Consider the following 25,643-nt stretch of genomic DNA (forward strand, 5'->3'; position numbering starts at 1 on the left):
TTGCTTGTGGTAACATCTCTCTGTGTCCCTAGTTCCACTGAATGCCTAGAAACTTCACATTTTGAGATGGTAATTGTGTCTTATCTGTGTTAATCATCCACCCCTTACTCTGCAAGAGTTCCACTACTCTCTCCAACTGATTCTGCACTTTGTTCTTCCGTCTCTCCCTGAATCATCACATCATCAATGCAATGGGTCAGTTGCACACCTGGAATGACACACACTTCATCCAGGTACTCTGCCACCAGCCGGTGACAAATAGTGGGACTATGTAAGTACCCCATGGGCAAAGATAACATTTTAAATTGTCTGCCACTATGGGAAAAGGAAAATTGATCTTGACATTCTGAAGCCAATGGTATTGAGAAGAACGCATTGGCGAGATCGATGGTAGCGTACCATGTCCCTGCATGTTTCTGTATCTGTTCAATCAAAGTGATCGTGTCTGGGACCGCGGCTGTCAAAGGAGGTGTATATTTATTCAGCTCGCAGTAATCAATTGTCATTCTGTACCGCCCGTCAAATTTGCCCACAGGCCATAGAGGATTGTTCCATTCAGTGGTAGTTGGAGCTATTACACCAGCCTCAACCATGTCTTTTATGGTTTCACTTATTTCATCATGCCCTCTAGGAATGTGGTACTGTTTCAAATGAATTACCTTAGTTGCCAAAGGCACCTTCACTGGGGGGAATTTTTAAACGACCTACTTTCATGGCAGCCACTGAAATGTATCATTTTATTCCAAACTGATAGCAACCATCATCCAAATACAAAGTCATTCCTTTCAAAATGTCAGTTCCAAGTATGTATTCTAAAAAAGGCACAATCGGCACAGCATATTCTCTTTTTGCTGCTGCTCTCCCAATTTTCATTTGTACTGTGGTTTGTACAGCGGGGGTTCTGCCTCCCCTACATCCAACAAGCCTGTGATGGTGTAATGCGGTCTGTTAAACTTCTTAGGGTTCCCGTAAATCAAAGAGGCCTCCACTCCGGTGTCAACCAAGGCTCAAACTTTTTGCATATTTTGTGCTCCGAATGTATTTCTAAATCAACATGTGGTCTGTTATCTCGACGAGCCCAAGGTTGTACCAGAGCTTGGCCAGTTTCCTAGTCTGATTTAAACCTGTTGACTTTTGCCCAAGGGAAATCTGGATATATGCTTTCATATTTGCGAGCAGGCTCGCCCCTGTCTCTGTTATCAGAAGATAACCAGTCACTGTCCAGGTTTTCCTCACTCTCTTGTGAGGAAATATTTTTCTCCCTTTCTTTTCCTTTCCTTGATATCTGTGACTGACTCTGCGTTTCATGCTTGTTATATCTTGCTTGCTTATCTTTCTGCTTCCTTCTTTTCGATCTAAGCCCCTGTAAGGAAATGCCTCCTTGGCATGGTTACCCCCTGACTTTTTGCCTTTGCTGATGCTATGTTTTGATTTGAAAGTGTGCTGAGGCCTGCTAACCAGGCCCCAGCCCCAGTGTTCTTTCCCTAACCTGTACTTTTGTTTTCACAATTGGCACACCCTGGCATCCAGGTAAGTCCCTTGTAACTGGTACCCCTGGTACCAAGGGCCCTGATGCCAGGGAAGGTCTCTAAGGGCTGCAGCATATCTTATGCCACCCTGGGGACCCCTCACTCAGCACAGACACACTGCTTGTCAGCTTGTGTGTGCTGGTGAGGACAAAACGAGTAAGTCGACATGGCACTCCCCTCAGGGTGCCATGCCAACCTCACACTGCCTATGCAGTATAGATAAGTCACCCCTCTTGCAGGCCTTACAGCCCTAAGGCAGGGTGCACTATACCTTAGGTGAGGGCACCAGTGCATGAGCACTGTGCCCCTACAGTGTCTAAGCCAAACCTTAGACATTGTAAGTGCAAGGTAGCCATAAGAGTATATGGTCTGGGAGTCTGTCAAACACGAACTCCACAGCACCATAATGGCTACACTGAAAACTGGGAAGTTTGGTATCAAACTTCTCAGCACAATAAATGCACACTGATGCCAGTGTACATTTTATTGTAAACTACACCCCAGAGGGCACCTTAGAAGTGCCCCCTGAAACCTTAACCAACTACCCGTGTAGGCTGACTGGTTTTAGCAGCCTGCCACATTCGAGACATGTTGCTGGCCACATGGGGAGAGTGCCTTTGTCACACTGTGGCTAGTAACAAAGCCTGCACTGGGTGGAGATGCTATCACCTCCCCCAGGCAGGAGCTGTAACACCTGGCGGTGAGCCTCAAAGGCTCACCCCCTTTGTTCCAGCACCACAGGGCATTCCAGCTAGTGGAGTTGCCCGCCCCCTCTGGCCACGGCCCCACTTTTGGAGGCAAGGCCAGAGGAAATAATGAGAATAACAAGGAGGAGTCACTGGCCAGTCAGGACAGCCCCTAAGGTGTCCTGAGCTGAGGTGACTCTAACTTTTAGAAATCCTCCATCTTGCAGATGGAGGATTCCCCCAATAGGGATAGGAATGTGACCCCCTCCCCTTGGGAGGAGGCACAAAGAGGGTGTACCCACCCTCAGGGCTAGTAGCCATTGGCTACTAACCCCCCAGACCTAAACACGCCCTTAAATTTAGTATTTAAGGGCTCCCCTGAACCTAGGAACTCGGATTCCTGCAACCTAAGAAGAAGAGGACTGCTGAGCTGAAAAACCCTGCAGAGAAGACGGAGACACCAACTGATTGGGCCCCAGCTCTACCGGCCTGTCTCCCCCCCCCCCTTCGGAAGAAAACTGCTCCAGCGACGCTTTCCCCAGGACCAGCGACCTCTGAATCCTCAGAGGACTGCCCTGCTCTAGAAGGACCAAGAAACTCCCGAGAACAGCGGCCCTGTTCACCCAAGACTGCAACTTTGTTTCCAAAGGAGCAACTTTAAAACAACTGCGTTTTCCCGCCAGAAGCGTGAGACTTGCAACTCTGCACCCGACGCCCCTGGCTCGACTTGTGGAGAAACAACACTTCAGGGAGGACTCCCCGGCGACTCCAAGACTGTGAGTAACCAAAATTGGCCCCCCTGATCCCCCACAGCGACTCCTGCAGAGGGAATCCCGAGGCTCCCCCTGACCGCGACTGCCTGACTCTCAGATCCAGACGCCTGGAAAAGACCCTGCACCCGCAGCCCCCAGGACCTGAAGGATCGGAACTCCAGTGCAGGAGTGACCCCCAGGAAGCCCTCTCCCTTGCCCAGGTGGTGGCTACCCCGAGGAGCCCCCCCCCCCCCCTTGCCTGCCTGCATCGCTGAAGAGACCCCTTGGTCTCCCATTGATTTCAATTACAAACCCGACGTGTGTTTGCACACTGCACCCGGCCGCCCCCGTGCTGCTGAGGGTGTACTTTCTGTGCTAAACTTGTGTCCCCCCCGGTGCCCTACAAAACACCCCTGGTCTGCCCTCCGAAGACGCGGGTACTTACCTGCTGGAAGACTGGAACCGGGGCACCCCCTTCTCCATTGAAGCCTATGTGTTTTGGGCACCACTTTGAACTCTGCACCTGACCGGTCCTGAGCTGCTGGTGTGGTAACTTTGGTGTTGCTCTGAACCCCCAACGGTGGGCTACCTTGGACCCAAACTTGAACCCCGTAGGTGGTTTACTTACCTGCAAGAACTAACAATTACTTACCTCCCCTAGGAACTGTGAAAATTGCACTGTCTAGTTTTAAAATAGCTATATGTGTTTTATTTGAAAAGTATATATGCTATTGTGATTATTCAAAGTTCCTAAAGTACTTACCTGCAATACCTTTCATGCAAAGTATTACATGTAGAATTTGAACCTGTGGTTCTTAAAATAAACTAAGAAAATATATTTTTCTATACAAAAACCTATTGGCTTGGAATTGTCTCTGAGTGTGTGTTCCTCATTTATTGCCTGTGTGTATGTACAACAAATGCTTAACACTACTCCTTTGATAAGCCTACTGCTCGACCACACTACCACAAAATAGGGCATTAGTATTATCTCTTTTTGCCACTATCTTACCTATAAGGGGAACCCTTGGACTCTGTGCATACTATTCCTTACTTTGAAATAGTGCATACAGAGCCAACTTCCTACATTGGTGGATCAGCGGTGGGGTACAAGACTTTGCATTTGCTGGACTACTCAGCCAATACCTGATCACACGACAAATTCCAAAAATTGTCATTAGAAATTGATTTTTACAATTTGAACTATTTTTCTAAATTCTTAGAAGTCCTGCTAGGTCCTTGTGTTAGTCCCTGTTAGCATTTCTTTTAGAGTTAATAGTTTTGTGAAAGTTTGAATTAGATTCTAGAACTAGTTTTAGATTCTTAAAAAGTATTCCAACTTTTAGAAACATAATGCCTGGTGCAGATGTGAATGTGGAGGAACTCGACCTCACACCTTACCTCCATCTTAAGATGAGGGAGCTAAGGTCACTCTGCAAAATAAAGAAAATCACAATTGGCTTAAGACCCTCCAAACAACAGTTCCAGGAGCTTTTGGCAGAGTTTGAAAAAGCCAACCCCTCTGAGGATGACAACCCAGAGGATGATGTTAGTGACATGGAGAATTCCCACCTTCCAGTCCTAACTAGGGAACCCAGGGACCCTCAATCCCTGATTCCAACTGTGATAGTCAGAGATGCTGCTTCCCTCACAGGAGGGGCCAGCACCTCTGAAATCACTGAGGATAGCCTCAGTGAAGAGGACCTCCTGCTAGCCAGGATGGCCAAAAGATTGGCTTTGGAAAGACAGATCCTAGCCATAGAAAGGGAAAGACAAGAGATGGGCCTAGGTCCCATCAATGGTGGCAGCAACATAAATACATGTTGAAAATCCCTAAAGGGATTGTAACTAAATATGAAGATGGTGATGACATCACCAAATGGTTCACAGCTTTTAAGAGGGCTTGTGTAACCAGAAAAGTAAGCAAATCTCACTGGGGTGCTCTCCTTTGGGAAATGTTCACTGGAAAGTGTAGGGATAGACTCCTCACACTCTCTGGAAAAGATGCAGAATCTTATGACCTCATGAAGGGAACCCTGATTGAGGGCTTTGGATTCTCCACTGAGGAGTATAGAATTAGATTCAGGGGGGCTCAAAAAACCTCGAGCCAGACCTGGGTTGATTTTGTGGACTACTCAGTAAAAACACTGGATGGTTGGATTCAAGGCAGTGGTGTTAATGATTATGATGGGCTGTACAATTTATATGTGAAAGAACACCTATTAAGTAATTGTTCAAATGATAAACTGCATCAGCATCTGGTAGACATAGGACCAATTTCTCCCCAAGAATTGGGAAAGAAGGCGGACCATTGGGTCAAGACTAGGGTGACCAAGACTTCCACAGGGGGTGACCAAAAGAAAGGGGTCACAAAGCCTCCCCAGGGGAAGAGTGTTGAGACATCCAAAAACAAAAATAGTAAAGAGTCTTCTTCAGGCCCCCAAAAACCTGCACAGAAGGGTGGGCCTAGAGCCTCTTCACAAAACAATCTTGGGTACAAGGGTAAAAACTTTGATCCCAAAAAGGCCTGGTGTCGTAGCTGTAATCAGCCTGGACATCAAACTGGAGACAAGGCCTGTCCCAAGAAAAGTACCACTTCCAACTCCACTCCAGCTAACACTGGAATGGCTAGTCTCCAAGTGGGATCAACAGTGTGCCCAGAGCAAATCAGGTGTCACACTGAAGCTACATTAGTCTCTGAGGGTGGGGTGGATTTAGCCACACTGGCTACCTGGCCTCCTAACATGCAAAAATACAGGCAGCAGCTCTTAATTAATGGGACAAGTGTAGAAGGCCTGAGGGATACAGGTGCCAGTGTCACCATGGTGACAGAGATACTGGTTTCCCCTGGTCAATACCTGGCTGGACAAACTTATTCAGTCACCAACGCTGACAATCAGACTAAAGTACATCCCATGGCTATGGTAACTTTAGAGTGGGGAGGGGTCAATGGCCTGAAACAGGTGGTGGTCTCCTCAAATATCCCAGTAGACTGTTTGCTTGGAAATGACCTGGAGTCCTCAGCATGGGCTGAGGTAGAACTGAAAACCCATGCAGCCATGCTGGGTATCCCTGAACTGGTGTGTGTCAAGACAAGGGCACAGTGCAAGGCTCAGGGTGAAAAAGTAGAGCTGGAGTCTGGAAAAAGGGCCCAGCCTACCAAGAGAAAAGGAAAGACAACTGGGAAACCAGCTGCAACACAACAACCAAAAGAGAACCTCTCTTCTCAGGAAGAGGTTCTGCCCTCTGAGGGAACTGAGCCTATGGAGTTAGGACCTTATCAGGTTGAGCTCTTAGGCCCAGGGGGGCCCTCAAGGGAGCAGTTGTGTAAGGGGCAAGAAACCTGTCCCTCTCTTGAAGGCCTTAGGCAGCAAGCTGCTGAAGAGTCCAATGGCAAGAAAAGTGGAACACATAGGGACTATTGGGAAGATGGACTCCTGTACACTGAGGCAAGAGATCCCAAGCCTGGTGCCACTAGGAGAGTGGTAGTTCCTCAGGAGTTCAGAGAGTTCATACTGACCTTAGCCCATGATATTCCCCTTGCTGGGCATTTGGGACAAACCAAGACATGGGAGAGACTAGTCAACCACTTCTACTGGCCCAACATGTCCCAGAAGGTTAAGGAGTTTTGTGTCTCCTGTACCACCTGTCAAGCCAGTGGTAAAACAGGTGGACATCCAAAGGCCCCCCCTCATTCCACTTCCAGTGGTGGGGGTCCCCTTTGAAAGAGTGGGTGTGGACATAGTGGGTCCACTTGAACCTCCCACAGCCTCAGGGAATATGTACATACTAGTAGTAGTGGATCATGCTACTAGATACCCTGAAGCTATTCCCCTTAGGTCGACTACTGCCCCTGCAGTAGCCAAGGCCCTCATTGGTATCTTTACCAGAGTGGGCTTCCCTAAGGAGGTGGTGTCTGACAGAGGTACCAACTTCATGTCAACATACCTGAAACACATGTGGAATGAGTGTGGAGTGACTTATAAATTCACTACACCCTATCATCCACAAACTAATGGCCTTGTTGAGAAATTCAACAAGACATTAAAAGGCATGATCATGGGGCTCCCAGAAAAACTCAAAAGGAGATGGGATGTCCTCTTGCCATGTCTGCTTTTCGCTTACAGAGAGGTGCCTCAGAAGGGAGTAGGGTTCTCACCCTTTGAACTTCTGTTTGGCCACCCTGTAAGGGGACCACTAGCTCTTGTGAAAGAAGGCTGGGAGAGACCTCTTCATGAGCCTAAACAAGACATAGTGGACTATGTACTTGGCCTTCATTCAAGGATGGCAGAGTACATGGAAAAGGCAAGTAAAAACCTTGAGGCCAGCCAACAGCTCCAGAAGTTTTGGTATGACCAAAAGGCTGCAATGGTTGAATTTCAACCAGGGCAGAAAGTCTGGGTTTTGGAGCCTGTGGCTCCCAGGGCACTTCAGGACAGATGGAGTGGCCCTTACCCAGTGCTAGAGAAGAAGAGTCAGGTCACCTACCTGGTGGACCTAGGCACTAGCAGGAGCCCCAAGAGGGTGATCCATGTGAACTGCCTTAAGCTCTTCCATGATAGGGCTGATGTGAATCTGTTGATGGTGACAGATGAGGACCAGGAAGCTGAGAGTGAACCTCTCCCTGATCTCCTCTCATCAAACCCTAAGGATGGCTCAGTTGATGGAGTGATCTATTCAGACACCCTCTCTAGCCAACAGCAATCTGATTGTAGGAAGGTCCTGCAACAGTTTGCTGAGCTCTTTTCCCTAACCCCTGGTCAGACACACCTGTGTACCTGTGATGTGGACACAGGAGACAGCATGCCTGTCAAAAACTAAATTTTCAGACAGTCTGACCAAGTTAAGGAAAGCATCAAGGTGGAAGTCCACAAGATGCTGGAATTGGGAGTAATTGAGCACTCTGACAGCCCCTGGGCTAGCCCAGTGGTCTTAGTCCCAAACCTCACACCAAAGATGGAAAGAGAGAGATGAGGTTTTGTGTGGACTACAGAGGACTTAATTCTGTCACCAAGACAGATGCCCATCCCATTCCTAGGGCTGATGAACTGATTGATAAATTAGGTGCTGCCAAATTCTTAAGTACCTTTGACTTGACAGCAGGGTACTGGCAAATCAAAATGGCACCTGGAGCAAAAGAAAAGACAGCATTCTCCACACCTGTTGGGCATTATCAGTTTACTGTTATGCCCTTTGGTTTAAAGAATGCCCCTGCCACCTTCCAAAGGTTGGTGAATCAACTCCTTGCTGGTTTGGAGTCCTTTAGTGCAGCTTATCTTGACGATATTGCTGTCTTTAGCTCCAGCTGGCAGGATCACCTGGTCCACCTGAAGAAGGTTTTGAAGGCTCTGCAATCAGCAGGCCTCTCTATCAAGGCATCCAAATGCCAGATAGGGCAGGGAACTGTGGTTTACTTGGGACACCTTGTAGGTGGAGGTAAAGTTCAGCCACTCCAGCCCAAGATCCAGACTATTCTGGACTGGGCAGCTCCAAAAACCCAGACTCAAGTCAGGGCATTCCTTGGCTTGACTGGGTATTACAGGAGGTTTGTGAAGGGATATGGATCCATAGTGACAGCCCTCACAGAACTTACCTCCAAGAAAATGCCCAAGAAGGTAAACTGGACTTTAGAATGCCAACAGGCCTTTGACACCCTGAAACAAGCAATGTGCACAGCACCAGTTCTAAAAGCTCCAGATTACTCCAAGCAGTTCATTGTGCAGACAGATGCCTCTGAACATGGGATAGGGGCAGTTTTATCTCAAACAAATGATGATGGCCTTGACCAGCCTGTTGCTTTCATTAGCAGGAGGTTACTCCCCAGGGAGCAGCGTTGGAGTGCCATTGAGAGGGAGGCCTTTGCTGTGGTTTGGTCCCTGAAGAAGCTGAGACCATACATCTTTGGTACTCACTTTGTAGTTCAAACTGACCACAGACCTCTCAGATGGCTGATGCAAATGAAAGGTGAAAATCCAAAACTGTTGAGGTGGTCCATCTCCCTGCAGGGAATGGACTTTATAGTGGAACTCAGACCTGGGACTGCCCATGCCAATGCAGATGGCCTTTCCAGGTTCTTCCACTTAGAAAATGAAGACTCTCTTGGGAAAGGTTAGTCTCATCCTCTTTCGTTTGGGGGGGGGGGGTTGTGTAAGGAAATGCCTCCTTGGCATGGTTACCCCCTGACTTTTTGCCTTTGCTGATGCTATGTTTTGATTTGAAAGTGTGCTGAGGCCTGCTAACCAGGCCCCAGCACCAGTGTTCTTTCCCTAACCTGTACTTTTGTTTTCACAATTGGCACACCCTGGCATCCAGGTAAGTCCCTTGTAACTGGTACCCCTGGTACCAAGGGCCCTGATGCCATGGAAGGTCTCTAAGGGCTGCAGCATATCTTATGCCACCCTGGGGACCCCTCACTCAGCACAGACACACTGCTTGTCAGCTTGTGTGTGCTGGTGAGGAGAAAACGAGTAAGTCGACATGGCACTCCCCTCAGGGTGCCATGCCAATCTCACACTGCCTATGCAGTATAGATAAGTCACCCCTCTAGCAGGCCTTACAGCCCTAAGGCAGGGTGCACTATACCATAGGTGAGGGCACCAGTGCATGAGCACTGTGCCCCTACAGTGTCTAAGCCAATCCTTAGACATTGTAAGTGCAGGGTAGCCATAAGAGTATATGGTCTGGGAGTCTGTCAAACACGAACTCCACAGCACCATAATGGCTACACTTGAAACTGGGAATTTGGTATCAAACCTCTCAGCACAATAAATGCACACTGATGCCAGTGTACATTTTATTGTAAACTACACCCCAGAGGGCACCTTAGAGGTGCCCCCTGAAACCTTAACCAACTACCCGTGTAGGCTGACTGGTTTTAGCAGCCTGCCACACTCGAGACATGTTGCTGGCCACATGGGGAGAGTGCCTTTGTCACCCTGTGGCTAGTAACAAAGCCTGCACTGGGTGGAGATGCTATCACCTCCCCCAGGCAGGAGCTGTAACACCTGGCGGTGAGCCTCAAAGGCTCACCCCCTTTGTTCCAGCACCACAGGGCACTCCAGCTAGTGGAGTTGCCCGCCCCCTCCGGCCACGGCCCCACTTTTGGCGGCAAGGCCGGAGGAAATAATGAGAATAACAAGGAGGAGTCACTGGCCAGTCAGGACAGCCCCTAAGGTGTCCTGAGCTGAGGTGACTCTAACTTTTAGAAATCCTCCATCTTGCAGATGGAGGATTCCCCCAATAGGGATAGGAATGTGACCCCCTCCCCTTGGGAGGAGGCACAAAGAGGGTGTACCCACCCTCAGGGCTAGTAGCCATTGGCTACTAACCCCCCAGACCTAAACACGCCCTTAAATTTAGTATTTAAGGGCTCCCCTGAACCTAGGAACTCAGATTCCTGCAACCTAAGAAGAAGAGGACTGCTGAGCTGAAAAACCCTGCAGAGAAGACAGAGACACCAACTGCTTTGGCCCCAGCTCTACCGGCCTGTCTCCCCCCCTTCGGAAGAAAACTGCTCCAGCGACGCTTTTCCCAGGCCCAGCGATCTCTGAATCCTCAGAGGACTGCCCTGCTCTAGAAGGACCAAGAAACTCCCGAGAACAGCGGCCCTGTTCACCCAAGACTGCAACTTTGTTTCCAAAGGAGCAACTTTAAAACGACTGCGTTTTCCCGCCAGAAGCGTGAGACTTGCAACTCTGCACCCGACGCCCCCTGCTCGACTTGTGGAGAAACAACACTTCAGGGAGGACTCCCCGGCGACTCCGAGACTGTGAGTAACCAAAATTGTCCCACCTGAGCCCCCACAGCGATGCCTGCAGAGGGAATCCCGAGGCTCCCCCTGACCCAGACTGCCTGACTCTCAGATCCCGCTGCCTGGAAAAGACCCTGCACCCGCAGCCCCCAGGACCTGAAGGATCGGAACTCCAGTGCAGGAGTGACCCCCCAGGAAGCCCTCTCCCTTGCCCAGGTGGTGGCTACCCCGAGGAGCCCCCCCCCCTCACCCCCCCCTTCACTTGCCTGCCTGCATCGCTGAAGAGACCCCTTGGTCTCCCATTGATTTCAATTACAAACCCGATGTGTGTTTGCACACTGCACCCGGCCGCCCCCGTGCTGCTGAGGGTGTACTTTCTGTGCTAAACTTGTGTCCCCCCCCCGGTGCCCTACAAAACCCCCCTGGTCTGCCCTCCGAAGACGCGGGTACTTACCTGCTGGCAGACTGGAACCGGGGCACCCCCTTCTCCATTGAAGCCTATGTGTTTTGGGCACCACTTTGAACTCAGCACCTGACCGGCCCTGAGCTGCTGGTGTGGTAACTTTGGGGTTGCTCTGAACCCCCAACGGTGGGCTACCTTGGACCCAAACTTGAACCCCGTAGGTGGTTTACTTACCTGCAAGAACTAACAATTACTTACCTCCCCTAGGAACTGTGAAAATTGCACTGTCTAGTTTTAAAATAGCTATATGTGTTTTATTTGAAAAGTATATATGCTATTGTGATTATTCAAAGTTCCTAAAGTACTTACCTGCAATACCTTTCATGCAAAGTATTACATGTAGAATTTGAACCTGTGGTTCTTAAAATAAACTAAGAAAAGATATTTTTCTATACAAAAACCTATTGGCTTGGAATTGTCTCTGAGTGTGTGTTCCTCATTTATTGCCTGTGTGTATGTACAACAAATGCTTAACACTACTCCTTTGATAAGCCTACTGCTCGACCACACTACCACAAAATAGAGCATTAGTATTATCTCTTTTTGCCACTATCTTACCTCTAAGGGGAACCCTTGGACTCTGTGCATACTATTCCTTACTTTGAAATAGTGCATACAGAGCCAACTTCCTACAGCCCCTTTTATGGTGCATTTCCCACGAGCTTTTGGTATCTATCCCATCAATCTGTTCTTTTTTGACACCATCTTTAAGTAGCGCTGTAAACATGTCTTTTCTGAACACTCAGTTGTTTTCTGTGCGACCCTCAGTCCTTTAATATCTCTCAGGTTTATCCCAAATTCCTAATTCACCTAACTCTCTGACGGCTTCTAGTATATCTTTCAAAGCCTGCCCTGTCTGGTTGATTAATAGTCATAATTACTTGCTTATAGGCAGGTGGAGCAAGGCGATTTATTTTGTTTCTTATTGGCACGCTAAGCTGTCCATCTAACAATTGGTAGCAGATTTCACTGCTTCTTCCTTAATTCTCTGCATTGCATCACGTAATGTATACCATAGTTTCTCATTAGGAGGCCACTCTGCGTCAGTGGGGTATTTCAAATTACAGCCCTCAACCACTAGTTGTAACAGAGTAGTCTGTGGTTTCCTTGAAAACCCCTGAACTGTTCTTGTATTGCTGGATCAGAGCTTAGAGTACAGAACTTGCGAGAGTCACCAATATCTAACATAACACCGGAAGCACCAGTTTTAAACAACCTCACAACCCAAGCATATAGGGACTCCCCTGTTCTCTGTTTAAAACAATCCATTATGTAATTTACTCCTTGCTGAGTGTAATCTTCTAAAGCATGTAATGCAACTCATGCTCTTGCCCGCCCTCCCCTTCAGCAATTGCACTGGTTCCTCTAAAAGAGCAAGTTTAATTTACGTTGTACACGGAGCTGTAAATGGACACTCCCCCTAGTTTGTTCAGGAACGTGTCCAAAGATACTGCCCCCATGCGCACTGTTGCTTTTGTGCCCACCTATTGAAAAGTTCTTCATTTTACATAGACTAGGGGTTGCAGTTTTTTGGTCAGTGAGTTCAAACTATGGTATGTAATGCTTCACGGAGTTTAGGTACACACTAAAAAAACGTGGATACTTGCTAAAGCTTATTAACCACTCACCTAACACATTATTCTCTTGTGAGTCCATCTTCTAGGTCTACTGGCCCCAGAAGCCACTGGTGAACGAACATTATATGTTATATTAAAATAACCTAAATCAACTATTTAGAGTGTCAACACATCATTTTCATTACATATTTCATCAGCAATTTCATGTCTTCTAAACATCAATGTACTTACTCAGTTGGGGAGGGGAAGTGGGATTGGTTATACTCCAGGGTAGGTCTACTATTACATTGACATAGTTTTGTTCTGTCCCGCTGCAAGTCCAGTTGGGAGGCAATTTCTCTGTTTATTTCTTCTTGACTTTTCTTTAGTATGCTATCCAGGGGTTTCATATTTTCTGGACTCTTCTCACTCATTCTTACTCCGAATTCAACAGTGGGATTCAGGATCTCACTAGTGTCTGGATTGTGATAATGTATAGGGTACACCATTTTTGTCCCAAACGTAGTTATGTATTTCACATTTTAAACGGGAAGTAAAGTGGATTTGCTTTTTTTTTCTGCATTTACATTAAAGGGAAAGGAACAAAGATCACCCGAAGCAGTGCAGACAGAATCAACAGCTAGGTGGGTCCATACACACCATGCAGGATGGCCCGAAAACTAGCAATAGGTGTTAATTATTTTATAATTTCCTTAACCTTCTCCAGCTCTTATCGTTGAAAGTGCTGCTTAAAAGTGACCTTTGGGCTCAATAAGGCATGACAATAAATAAATTAAAAAAACACTGTGCTTTTTGCTAAATGTCCTCTTAATATTTTATTTGAATTAGGAAATATGCCTTACAGACTTAAATAAAAATCTCTAGCCCGAGATTCATAGGCCCTTTTACTGTTGAGAACAGCTTTAAATTGTATTTCCATCAAATAAAATATTGGTCTATTTTATTAAGATGTTTGTCCTTGCAGCGCCTTAAGCCAGCAACTAGACAGCCATGGACTTCTGGGCTGTTTTCAGCTAATCCATTTAAGAGCTTCCCTACCCCAAGCAAATACACTGTTGGAGGCTAAGGCAATGTCTATAGCCGTCGGGAGGTACCCATTGATTCCATCCATGGTGCAGCTCCCTCTAAAAACACCACTTGCGGTCTGTTGACACTATCTTTGGGTGTTATTTTCAGGACAACTGCACCGTTTAGTCAGACAATATTGAAAAACGCATTTGGTTATTACTGTGCTGGCCCTAGTAGCTTCTTCGTATACAGAAGGAGACTTGCTCAAGAGAGAAGGCGCTCACATACAAAAGTAAGCCTTTGTTTTTCAGTATTGATGTATTTTATAAATGCACTTGCTTGTTTATTATTCTGTATTCCAGGCTGGGATCATTAGCAAATAAGAATTAGAGCTCTTTCTACTTTTAGTAGAACATCTTTTCACATACACTCCTGTCGTCTCAGTAACATCCGCCCAACCCCTGTTCTAGTAAACTTCTGAGCATGTAAGTAAAGGCAATGTGCACCTCTTTGCGTAGGACTGCTTGTGAATCTATAAACTCTATCATAGAGGGAGAGCCATATGGAGAACGTTCTTTGTTTTATATATTCACATACTTGTTTGAACAAAGTAGCAAGCCGTAACTGCCTGGGTGAATGGTGAGAGGCGTATCTTTTGTACCTGGATGTTCTTTCGTATGACCTTTTTCATTCCCATAGTCAGTAGTGGTGGGCATGGTTTTTCAATGATGTATTTGAAGCCTTATTACATGTCTGAGTAATCTGTGGACTAAGGAAGCTACTGCAGTTGCATTCCCTCTTGTTGAATGGGTTTTGACTCTTCGGGTAATTTCTTGTTGATCTTTTTGTGGGCATATTTTTCCAACTTTGATATTAAAGAATACTAAAAATATTTGACCTTTTCAGTCACCTAGGCTCTTTAGTCATGTGACCCTAATATTAATTTCCTCTTCTCTAGTGCTTTGCTAAAATACTTCCATGTAGGAAGTGAAAGCAAACTAGAGTCTGAAATGAGGTCCCTCCTTGCGCGGACATTTCTTTCTCGAAGTGCCAATGTACCTGCACTGGTCCACCCAGTGTTGCTGTATATCGTCTCTTTAGAACTGAAAGACTAAGTACAGTAGTTACTAGAATAAATATATGTTGAAGCTTCTAAGCAATTTTAGACCACTCGTGGTACTTGTTAAAATTGGCTTGTACATTATGAGATATGTTAGAAGCGCTGGACATACAGAACATATACGTAGCTCATGTAACACAAGCAAATGGCCCGCGAGTTGTTTTGATTTGGCAGAGCAAAACAGTTGTTATATTAATCCGTGTTGAAACAGATTACACATTTTGTACTCAGCGGAATGCAATAATAATCCATCACACGGAGTCCTTGTTTCACATAGCGGTCTTAACAGGCACATTGTTCACAGTTGTACACTGTGTCCCAAAGATATTCTTTGAATGGGTCAGTACACTGAAGTTTATACCGATGTTTTCAATAACCTGCTTATTGATAATTGCTTTTCAGTAGGGAACACCTCGGTGTCCACACTGGCTGAAGCTAATTGTTGTTTGTCTGTGGCAGATGGGTGTCCTGTAGAGACCACAACCCCATATGCATTCATGCAAAGAACAATTACCTTAAAACAGTTCAGCTTGCGTGTCCATACTGTTTTTGGCTGCTGTGTTGATGGCAAACTACAATATGGTACACTTCTTTCAGGGATGCGGACCTCCCACCGCAAGATACTGAGACAAAGCCATTTCTTTAATGTGCATACATTTTAATTCCTCATTTCTAGCCTTTCCGTTTCCCATTGTATTTCGTTTGCGTATGTAGATAGTGCACTACTGTTGCGTTTTAAAGGAACTTTGAAATAAAGGTTCACTTTTGAAAGTTCTAAACTCAAATCCGATTGAAGGTCAATTGTAATGGATGAATTTATGTATAATTTATAGGTTAGGTCTATGCGGCTTCTAAAATGCACCACTGTAGTAATTACGTTTGATAGAAAAGGAGTGGAAATATTATATACCTGGAACAAAAACAAACTTTAATTCACTGAAATGATCATTATCATGATCCGCTTCTGACCGAAATGTTAAAGCAAAAAAATCCTTGCTGAATCGAGGGCAGATCTATATATTTTCAATCAGTAGTGCTCGTTTAATTAAAAACTCAAATACAAAATGTTTTTTTCCCCTTTCAGATTTCTGCTATTGCTTCCAAGATCCCTGAAGCTGATTATTACATTCTGGAGAAAACCTCACTCTCTGCTCAAAATATCAACCTTTTTCCGGTTACGTTGCACCTTCGCACTGTGGAAGCAATGCTGTTTGCTCTGCTGGATAAAGATTTCTTGAAAGGCGGCGAGCACCGCGTGCTGAACATGGCCAGAAGCACTGTGGGAAAGCACTTTGAACTGATAATCGGGGATTCGAGGACCAGCGGCGTGGACCTTGTTAAGCAGTTTCTCTTGGACTCTGTTACCAACACAGAGCCACGAGTCTTTTTCCCACGCGATTCAGTGGTGCGGTACAGAAATAGGTTCCAGAGAATTGGGGCAAACAGAGAGGAAGAGATGTGTGATGCACTGCTCCAAGCAATAGCCTTCTATGAATTGGTGCTTTTCAGTGGTCGCTCATAACACTATTGGTTTCCTGTATTTTTGTGAGGCATAAACCATAATTTTGACTAAATTATATGCTTTCAGACTTTTCCTGCATCTCTGTCAGAGCTTAGTCCTATATGGCTGAACTTGGAAAGAGGTAGGGCATAAATACTGCAGAATGAAGTGAGGCGAAGCTCTGTCCACCACCCTACTGAGAAAAATTTGGGAAAAAGGGCACAATATTTCATTTTACATTAGAATTATTAACAAAGATGGGCAAAACGCCACAAGACAAATGAAATATTTCCAGAGCTCTGTGATTGTTGGATCATAGAGATATGGGAAACCTTATAAACATGACGGTAAAACAATATATTCAGCCCTGTTAACCTAAATGTTAGCGGTATTTTCTATTGCACTGATATTCCAAACAGTATTAGAGCACATTAATAAGAATGTAATAGAACTGATAACGCGTCCCTTTATGTCAATTTATACACATTAGGACTCGTTTTAGGCCGATGAATCTTTTGACCCAGTGGTGAGACACCGTAGAACGAGATAACTGAGCAATATGTCAATGATGTTATCAACATATACCACCACAATATATTTTACTTTAGACATTTGTTAATCTGTCGGCGCAACCATGACCTTTCAGCCATGAATAACCACACCTTTATTGAAGTTTTGTGAATTTTATTCCCTATTGATTACAATCTAATAGCAAATGTATTAATCTAAATACCAAGAAGCAAAAGAGCATATTCACGATATGGCAACTGTGATAAGATTTCGACAGTGTAAATATCACAACCATTAAGACACCAATATAGGAGTTACATAGATCAGAATGCATAGAACATCATATAAACCCAGTTCAGCATAGTACAACGTCAGTCATGTCTGTTTGTCAGTCAAGGTGAATATCTAATCTAACCACTAATTAGTATCAGCATGTTGGACTTCATGCAAAATAATTTAGAACACTAATTTGGAAAATATCTAACTATGGTCTCTATCCAAAAATACAGCAGTTGGTACCTAGAAAGGAAAAGCAAATAGACAAATTACAAGAGCAACTGTCATAATTACCCTCCTCGGAATGAGTCAGCATTGAGGATCAGACTTCATCTTCAGGACATCAGTTGGATCGTCGTCAGTCCATCGAACCTAAGGGCAGGGGGCACTTCCCTCATAAGGAGGAAAAGTGTAATGGGGCAGACTAAGGGTGAGGATGGTTTTGTCTAAGTCTCAAATCACCAAATAGAGTGACAGAGTTTCTGGATGCAATCAATATCATTCCCTACCTAATACCCCGAGTCTCCTGTGTCATGGGTTTTTATCAATTTTTCACAATACATTCCCCCAAAATTCTATTGGATAATCACTACACCCCACTATCTTCAACCTATCAAATTATACATTAAGTAATGCATTTGTCATTCCATGATTTATAACAATTTGATTGGTCTTCATTTTCGTAGGTGGCACATCCGGGGTTACTTCATTTTCTGGCACGTTCTTCGGGTCAACAGTTCCTTCGTCCATGGCAAACGTCCTTGAATGTTTCAACTAATGTTACAAAACGTATAAAACTTATACTAAAACATCTAGCAAGCGGATGGGAATATAACTATCATTGCTACATAAAGCGGAGAAAAGAACGAATGCTGGGTCATGGCCTTTTGCGAGTCAGCACACTAGAGAAACAGAAAAATATGCTTTAATATGAGAGCTACACAGCTAATTCTTCGACTCATGCTAACTTAAGGCTTATGGGTTCTAATACAAATGCAATCTTTGTAGATGTTAATGCATTCAATTAATCATAATACAAGCAATCATTTCTTATAGTCGACATTAGTTTATGTGTACAACAGCAACTTTACTTATAATTGCGTTAAAAGATACATTCAAGCGAATAATATTTTGCGATCGTTTTGTATGCAGCATTGTTAAGTATAAGCATTACACATCTAATATGTAATATTTAAACTACGCTCTCTCAGTCCCTCCTCTGATGACGCTCGTCATCACACAAGTCTTTCCTTGATCTTAATTTTTCACCTTGCGCATAATACGCATTTCAACATCTTGCCCTTTATGTGAGCTTTCCCATATTTCATTGAACATTTTCTCTTTCACTTTCTTCATTTCTTCTGGCTCTTTTGGTCCAATTTCTTTTTACTTTGTCATTAATTTTACATGCTCCCCATAGTCCTAATAGACAAATCAAAACAATTAATAGACCCATTAATATTTTTGCAAGTACCCCATTCCAAATGTTGGTAAACCAGCTTCCCACTCGGGCAATTCCTTTCCCAAATTTCTCCCAAACATCAAGTTCTTTCAGATCTTTCAAATCTGTACTATCTCTAGTAAGGTTAGTAAGCATGCTCCTAATTTTCTTACTGTTGTCAGGTATGAATGAGCAACGATGACGCTCATTAACCATTTTGCAGACACCTCCACTCTTTGCTAAAAGAATGTCTAAAGCAAGCCGATTTTGAAGAGTCATAGCTCTTTCTGCAGCAAGTTCAGTATCCATCAGGAGTATAGCCCCTGTAAAATTTGTCAACATGTTATCCACTATAGTAGACAACTTTTGAATTTTCATGGAATTTAAAATAACCCCTACTGATGGGATTATGGCTCCAAATATATCACCAATGACAGCCGCCACTGATTCTCGTTTTTGTCTAGGATGTTGTAATTCAGACGTCTTAGGTATTTGTTTTAAGTCATCAATCTGGTATATCTTTGGGAATACTATTCCCAAATAACATGTCCCATACCATCCCTTAGGGAGACGGTAATAAGCATTTAGCCCACAGATATAATAGATTGCAGGAATCGCTGGATCTTGTCCATTCAACATAAAGGTCCATTTACTCTGAAACAAAAACACATGTCTACACTCACTCGTTCCCACAAACAAATTGTCTTGATCAGATTTTGGCCTATATACACAGAGCCTACCTATGTGTAATGCATCTATAGCTAGTTTGCCTTGTGTCTTGATTGCAGTGTAGGCATAATCATTTGCATAAGTACGTTTCTCTAATCCTTTTTCTAACCTTTCTTTTAACACTTTGCGTCTATCATCCGTGTGATCTAAAAAGCTCTTTTCTACAGGCGACAGTAAGCAAGTCAAATTATTGCGATGTGCATAAGCAGTTCCAAATGTAAGTGTTGGCTCAAAGAATCCTCTAACTATTTTTATATCGTGCTCTTTAGCTAATTTATTTAAGAATTCAATCACAGGCACAAAGGAAAACACAACATCCAAATTCGAATAAAAGTATTGCACATGCTCTTGATTATAGAATCTTGTTAGTAGCAAACTACAACTAATTCAATAAGTAAGAAGGGAGGCTATGATAGGTAACTCCCTCCTGCACAGACAAAGGAATTTTAGTACATACATAACAATCTTTCGCATCCATTGTTTCCACATACTCATTTAGTAAGCGATAGAAGACATTAGTAAAAAGTTCCCCTTTTGCATTAGTTCCCTCATGCATGTGTATTGCATCTTGCTCAAATCTCTCCCACGGTGTCAGTTTAGAAGTAGTTTCAGGTTTTGAAGTTGCGTTAATAGTTTCTTTCTCTCTCCACGGCATTCCCACAATCACTCCTACAATCATTACTGCACACACAACACCTATTATAAGACCTAACCAACCACACACCTTACTCCCTTTACTACTGTTTCTATTGTAAGCCATGTTTGTATAGAATCAGAATAGCAGATCAACAATCAACTTTAGAATAAACCTCTGCGGATTTTCACAGCGTCTTCACTCACTCCAGGACCCCCTTTTGTCAATTCAGGTTAGCAGCTTGTCGTAATCAGGTTTCTTTAAAAGTCAAATTCAGTTTTCTAGTGTCACTTCCGGTAGTTTCTAAAGTCTTTCTTTCCAGTTTTCAATTTAGCCAAAAAGATTTTCTCGAACTCATTCAGGGGCTGTGTATTGGCCTGGTACTTCTCGATCAAAACAGAATGCTAGAAACTCTTGTTGCCATTCAGAAGTTGTAGCATATGCCCATTCGAGACCTGTATATCTTCTGTTCGCGATTCTTTTTCTCTTTAATCTTCGTTCACCTTGTTGTTCTCCTTCACTCAGATCATCTGCTTGTGAGGTATCACTCTCTTCTATTATGGTGTCATTCGATACCTCCCTTATTTTAGGATGCGACTTATCTGGCCAATTATCGCCTCTGTGTCTTGGTTCGATGTTTTCCTTCAGGACGTTGAACAGCACCCTCCTATTGTGATATGGTGTTTTCTCTTGACGGACCTGCAACTGGTTCGGGAAACTCTGACACGTTTTGACTTTTCTCTACAATTTCTCCTTCTCTTTCTTCCTCTAGTTCAGTGTTGGGTTCAGATTCTAACCCGTATTCGTCTACTTCTGGGAGAACCTCTCCTTGGCTTAGTTGTCCTGGTGCCTCTACTGAGATAGGCACTCTGTCACCTCTCTCGAACTCATTGACTGCTCGAGGGACAAGGCTGTTCTCAGTGGGCTCTCCAGTAGTCTCAGTTCCTCCTAGACTGTTCTCTGACTCTGAGACTTCTCTTCCTGAAGTTGCTGTACCGGAAACTTCAAGTTCCTCTTCAACAGGACACGTTACCTTTTTCGTATGACTAGCATGTATCCAGTTGGGAACCCCGGCACACTTCACAGCAGTGGTGGTCATCAATATTACTTGATACGGTCCTTTCCAGCGTGGTTCTAGACACGATTTTCTCACGTGCTTCTTGACAACCACCCAATCACCGGCTTGTAGAGAGTGGCCTGGATCGCCAATCGGTGGCAACGTGTTAGCTTCCACCTGGTGAGAAAAAGAGCGAATCACGTCAGCCAAACCTTTGCAGTAATCCAACACCATATCATCTGTAATATTCACTAGTGCATTTGCAGGTACTGCTGGTAATCTCATAGCTCTGCCCATGAGGATTTCATGGGGGGATAGTCCTGTTTTCTTGTCTGGTGTGTTTCTCATTGACATCAGCACTAGAGGTAAGGCATCTGGCCACTTCATGTTAGTTGCTGCACACATTTTTGCCATCCTTGATTTCAAAGTACCATTCATCTGCTCTACCAATCCTGATGCTTCAGGGCGATAGCGACAATGCAGCTTTTGTTCAATGTTGAGTGCGGCACACAGAAGTTTAATCACCTCATTGTCAAAGTGTCTCCCCCTATCTGATTCTATAGAAACCGGAAACCCGAATCTGGGTATCAGTTCCCTGAGTAGTAGTTTCGAAACTGTAAGACTGTCATTCCTACGTGTGGGATATGCCTCAATCCAATGACTGAACACACACACAATCACCAACACGTATTTCAAACCTCCGCAAACAGGCATTTCGATAAAATCCATTTTCATTTTGTTGCATGGACCTCCAGCTCTCCCAATGTGGCTCAAAGTTACCACAGTTCCTTTTCCAGCATTCATCTGCTGACAGATGACGCACCTGTGACAAGTGATTTCTGCGGCATGTCTGAATTTTGGATTGAACCAATCAGTCTTAAAGGACCTGATCATGGCATCTCTTCCCAGATGTGCCTGCCCATGATATAGCTGGGCAAACTGAGACAAAAGGCTATTTGGCAAGACCAATTTCCCTTCTTCTGAAACCCATAAGTCATCAGCTCTTTGTACACATTGCATTCTTTGCCAAGAGCGTTTCTCCTCTTTGCTCGCACGACCTTGTAATGTTTTCAGTTCATCTAAGGTGTCAACCACTCGTAATGCCATATTTAAACATGTGTTGTTTTCAGACTGTGGTAACAATTCCCACTGTTCTTTAAACGATATGCAGTTCAGTGCACAAAACCTTGCGACCTGGTCTGCATAGCCGTTTCCCATAGACACAAAGTCTTGTGACCTGATGTGAGCACTGCACTTCACCACGGCAATTTCTTGAGGTAACTGAATCGCATGCAACAAATCTCTTATTTGTTCACCGTTTTTCACAGGGGAACCAGAGGAAGTCATAAAACCCCTCTGTGACCAGAGTTGGCCAAAATCATGTACAATTCCGAATCCGTATCTGCTGTCAGTATAGATAGTGACTTTCAAATTTACAGCTGCGTGGCATGCCTTAGTAAGGGCGATTAATTCTGCCACTTGTACAAAGAACACTCTCTCGAGCCAGGAGGCTTCGACAATGCCAGTTATGGTACATACCGCATAACCGGCTCTCAATGTCCCTGTTGAATCTCTTAGACAGGACCCATCAACAAACATAATGCAGTCATTTTCTTTTAATTGGGTATCCTGTATGTCTGGGCGAGGTTTGGTACAGAGTTCAGTCACTTCAACAATCATGTTCAAACTCTTCCCCGTCTTTGATTTCAACATTTTCTTTAGGAAGTAAAGTTGCCGGGTTCAGTACAGTGCATCTTTTAAGAGTGACATTCAGAGACCCCAGTATGATCGTCTCATACCTAGTGAGACGTGCATTTGTCATGTGTTGAGTCTTAGTTTGTGTCAACAGAATTTCAACTGAATGTGGAACCATTCCTGTCAGAGGGTATCCCATGACTATGCCTTCACATTGTAAAAGGCTCTGACCAACTGCTGCGACTGCACGCAAACAACCCGGTAAGGCTGCTGCGACAGGGTCCAAAGTAGCTGAAAAATATGCTACAGGTCGATTTGCATCTCCGTGGACCTGTGTTAAGACAGACAAAGAACAAGCATCACGTTCATGACAAAACAACAGAAAAGGTTTCTCGTAGTCTGGCATTCCCAATGCTGGTGCCCTGCACATGCATTCTTTTAATTCTATGAAGGACTCAAGCTCCTCTTTTGACAAAGTTATAGTGTATGGCTCATCCTTGACTTCCTTTCCTGTCAGTTTTATTAAAGGCTTAGAGATGATTGAGAAGTTGGGTATCCACTGATGACAGTAGCCCACCATTCCCAAAAGCATCCTGACATCTTTTTGTTGTCGGGGGATTCATTTGCAAAACAGCTGTTATCCTTTCCTTTAATATTCTTCTGGACCCTTTCTCAATCAAATGTCCCAAGTATTTCACTTCTTTCTGACAATATTGTAACTTTCTGGGTGACACCTTGTGTCCATTTTTCCCCAGATGATTCAGTAATGCAATGGTGTCGTATTTACAACTGTCTCTGGTCTTGGAGGCAATTAACAAGTCATCGATGTACTGTACAAGAGTTGAATTAAAAGGCAGCACAAGAGGTTCCAAATCCTTTTTCAATAGCTGATTGAAGATGGATGGTGACTCTGAGAACCCTTGAGGAATTCTGCACCAACTGTACACCTTATCCAGGAATTTGAAACTGAATAAGAATTGGCTGTCCTCATGAAGAGGTATCGAAAAGAAAGCTTGTGACCGGTCTACTACGGTAAACCATTCAGCATCACAGGGAACTTGGAACATTATTACTGCTGGGTTGGGTACCACAGGACAACATTTTATCACAATCTCATTTATTTTCTGCAAATCTTGCACAATTCGAACTTTTCCACAGGGCTTCTTTAAACCCATGATGGGTGAGTTACATGGACTGCTCAAGACTTCTTTCAGAACTCCCTGTCTGAGGAAATCTGCGATTATTTGTGACACTTCTATAAGGACATCCTGGGTCATGTGATACTGTGATACTTGTGGGAACACTGCATTTGGTTTGATCTGAACTTTGACTGGTTCTACTCCTTTTATTAATCCTACTTCCTTTCCGGTCAAATCCCACACTTTCTCTGTCACTGTTCCTTGTAGTTCAACAGGTAAGTTAATCAATGTATGCATTGGGAATAAAGTAATCAAAGGGTAGTCTTCATTTGTCCCTGCTTCTTCCTCTATAAATTGACTCTCATCTCCCTCGTCGTCACTATTTGCGTGCACCTCAATTCCGTCATTGGAACAGGTAATCGAACATTTTGTCTTGCACAGTAAGTCCCTTCCCAATAGGGATACTGGACTTGAATCACATACTACAAATCTATGTAGTCCTTGGAAGTTGCCAATTTCAACTTGTACTGGATCAGTAATCGGGTTAGTCAGGTACTGATTTGCTACTCCGACCACTCGTATGTTACGCCCTGAGAGAGGTAATCTTGGGACTTCTGCACTTCGAACTGTTGAGCGTGTAGCTCCTGTGTCAACCAAGAATGAAACCTTATAGCCCATCACCTTTCCCTCTACATATGGGCCTCTCTGATCCACCTCTAAGGATGCTGCAAGCCTGCACTCTTCACTGTTTGAGCTATCATCTGACCAGTCCTCATTCATGACATTTTCACCTCGTAATGGGAATTGTTGCACAGTATTGTTTTGATTTGTTACCTGACCTGTGGCCTGCTGAGGAAGCATCACCTGTTGCTGTCCCATCAGAGCCATTGGTAATTGCATTTGCTGTCTAGGCACCATGGGAATCTGCTGTTGCACTGGTTGCATTTGTATTGACTGAAAACGTGGCATTTGCATCTGCTGCATGGGCTGTACCCCTTGCATTTGTACCAAATTATTCTGAAAATTCGGGTTTTGATGTCTCATTTTTGGACCTCGTAAATTTTGTAATGTACCAACGTTTGTGCTCTGCTGAACTGCACCATCTTGTACCATATTTGGACATTCCCGTTTCCAATGCCCCACGCCCCCGCACGCGTGACATGGTGACATCTTTTTCACTCCTTGAACATCATTTTGAACAACAGCATTATTCATATCTAAACCGCGGTTCACAAACCCTCGACCTCGGCCTCGGCCTCCCGGCTGTGCCTGAAACACACCATTCATTTGCGGTTGTTGCTGTATCATCTGCTGAACTCCCTTTCCCTGTATTCCAGCCTGTGCAGCCCTTATCTGCATCACCATCCCCTTTTCCTTCAGCCTTTTCTGCTTCAATTCAATCTCATCACTACAGTACTTTGCATACTGCAACACCTCATCAATCGGTTTAGCTTGCCAACAAATCAAATGATTCTTTATCATTTGGCTAACCTCTGGTCTCAATCCTTCGACGAATCTAAACACAAGGTGGTTCATGTCCTTCGGTTCAATAGTCTCAATACCACTGTAATGCTTAAATGCTTTCAACAATCTCTCATAATAAGCATGTATTGACTCCTTAACCTCTTGAGAGGTCTGGTCGATTTTCTGCCAGTCGGTTACCTTCGGCGACACCTTTTGTTTCAAAAACTCAATCACTTTATGATAATATTTCATCACCTCTTCTGAAGGTGCTCCAGTCACCTTATCTCTCGCCGGCTCCTTCGTTGGCCAGTC

At 44.4% G+C, this 25,643-nt stretch overlaps 1 protein-coding gene across 2 annotated transcripts in view; it reads left to right on the plus strand.

Moving 5' to 3' along the window:
• The window catches only part of TEFM (transcription elongation factor, mitochondrial), a 103,753-nt gene extending 87,294 nt beyond the window's left edge, over window positions 1-16,459 (plus strand). For both annotated transcript variants that reach the window (XM_069199989.1, XM_069199990.1), the window contains exon 4: window positions 15,970-16,459. In XM_069199989.1, the coding sequence (XP_069056090.1) occupies window positions 15,970-16,407 (438 nt within the window). In that variant the 3' untranslated portion in view covers window positions 16,408-16,459. The remainder of the gene's footprint in view (window positions 1-15,969) is intronic.
• The last annotated feature ends 9,184 nt before the right edge of the window (window positions 16,460-25,643 follow it).

Source organism: Pleurodeles waltl, chromosome 7 (genome assembly GCF_031143425.1).
Source record: "Pleurodeles waltl isolate 20211129_DDA chromosome 7, aPleWal1.hap1.20221129, whole genome shotgun sequence".
Taxonomy (NCBI): domain Eukaryota; kingdom Metazoa; phylum Chordata; class Amphibia; order Caudata; family Salamandridae; genus Pleurodeles; species Pleurodeles waltl.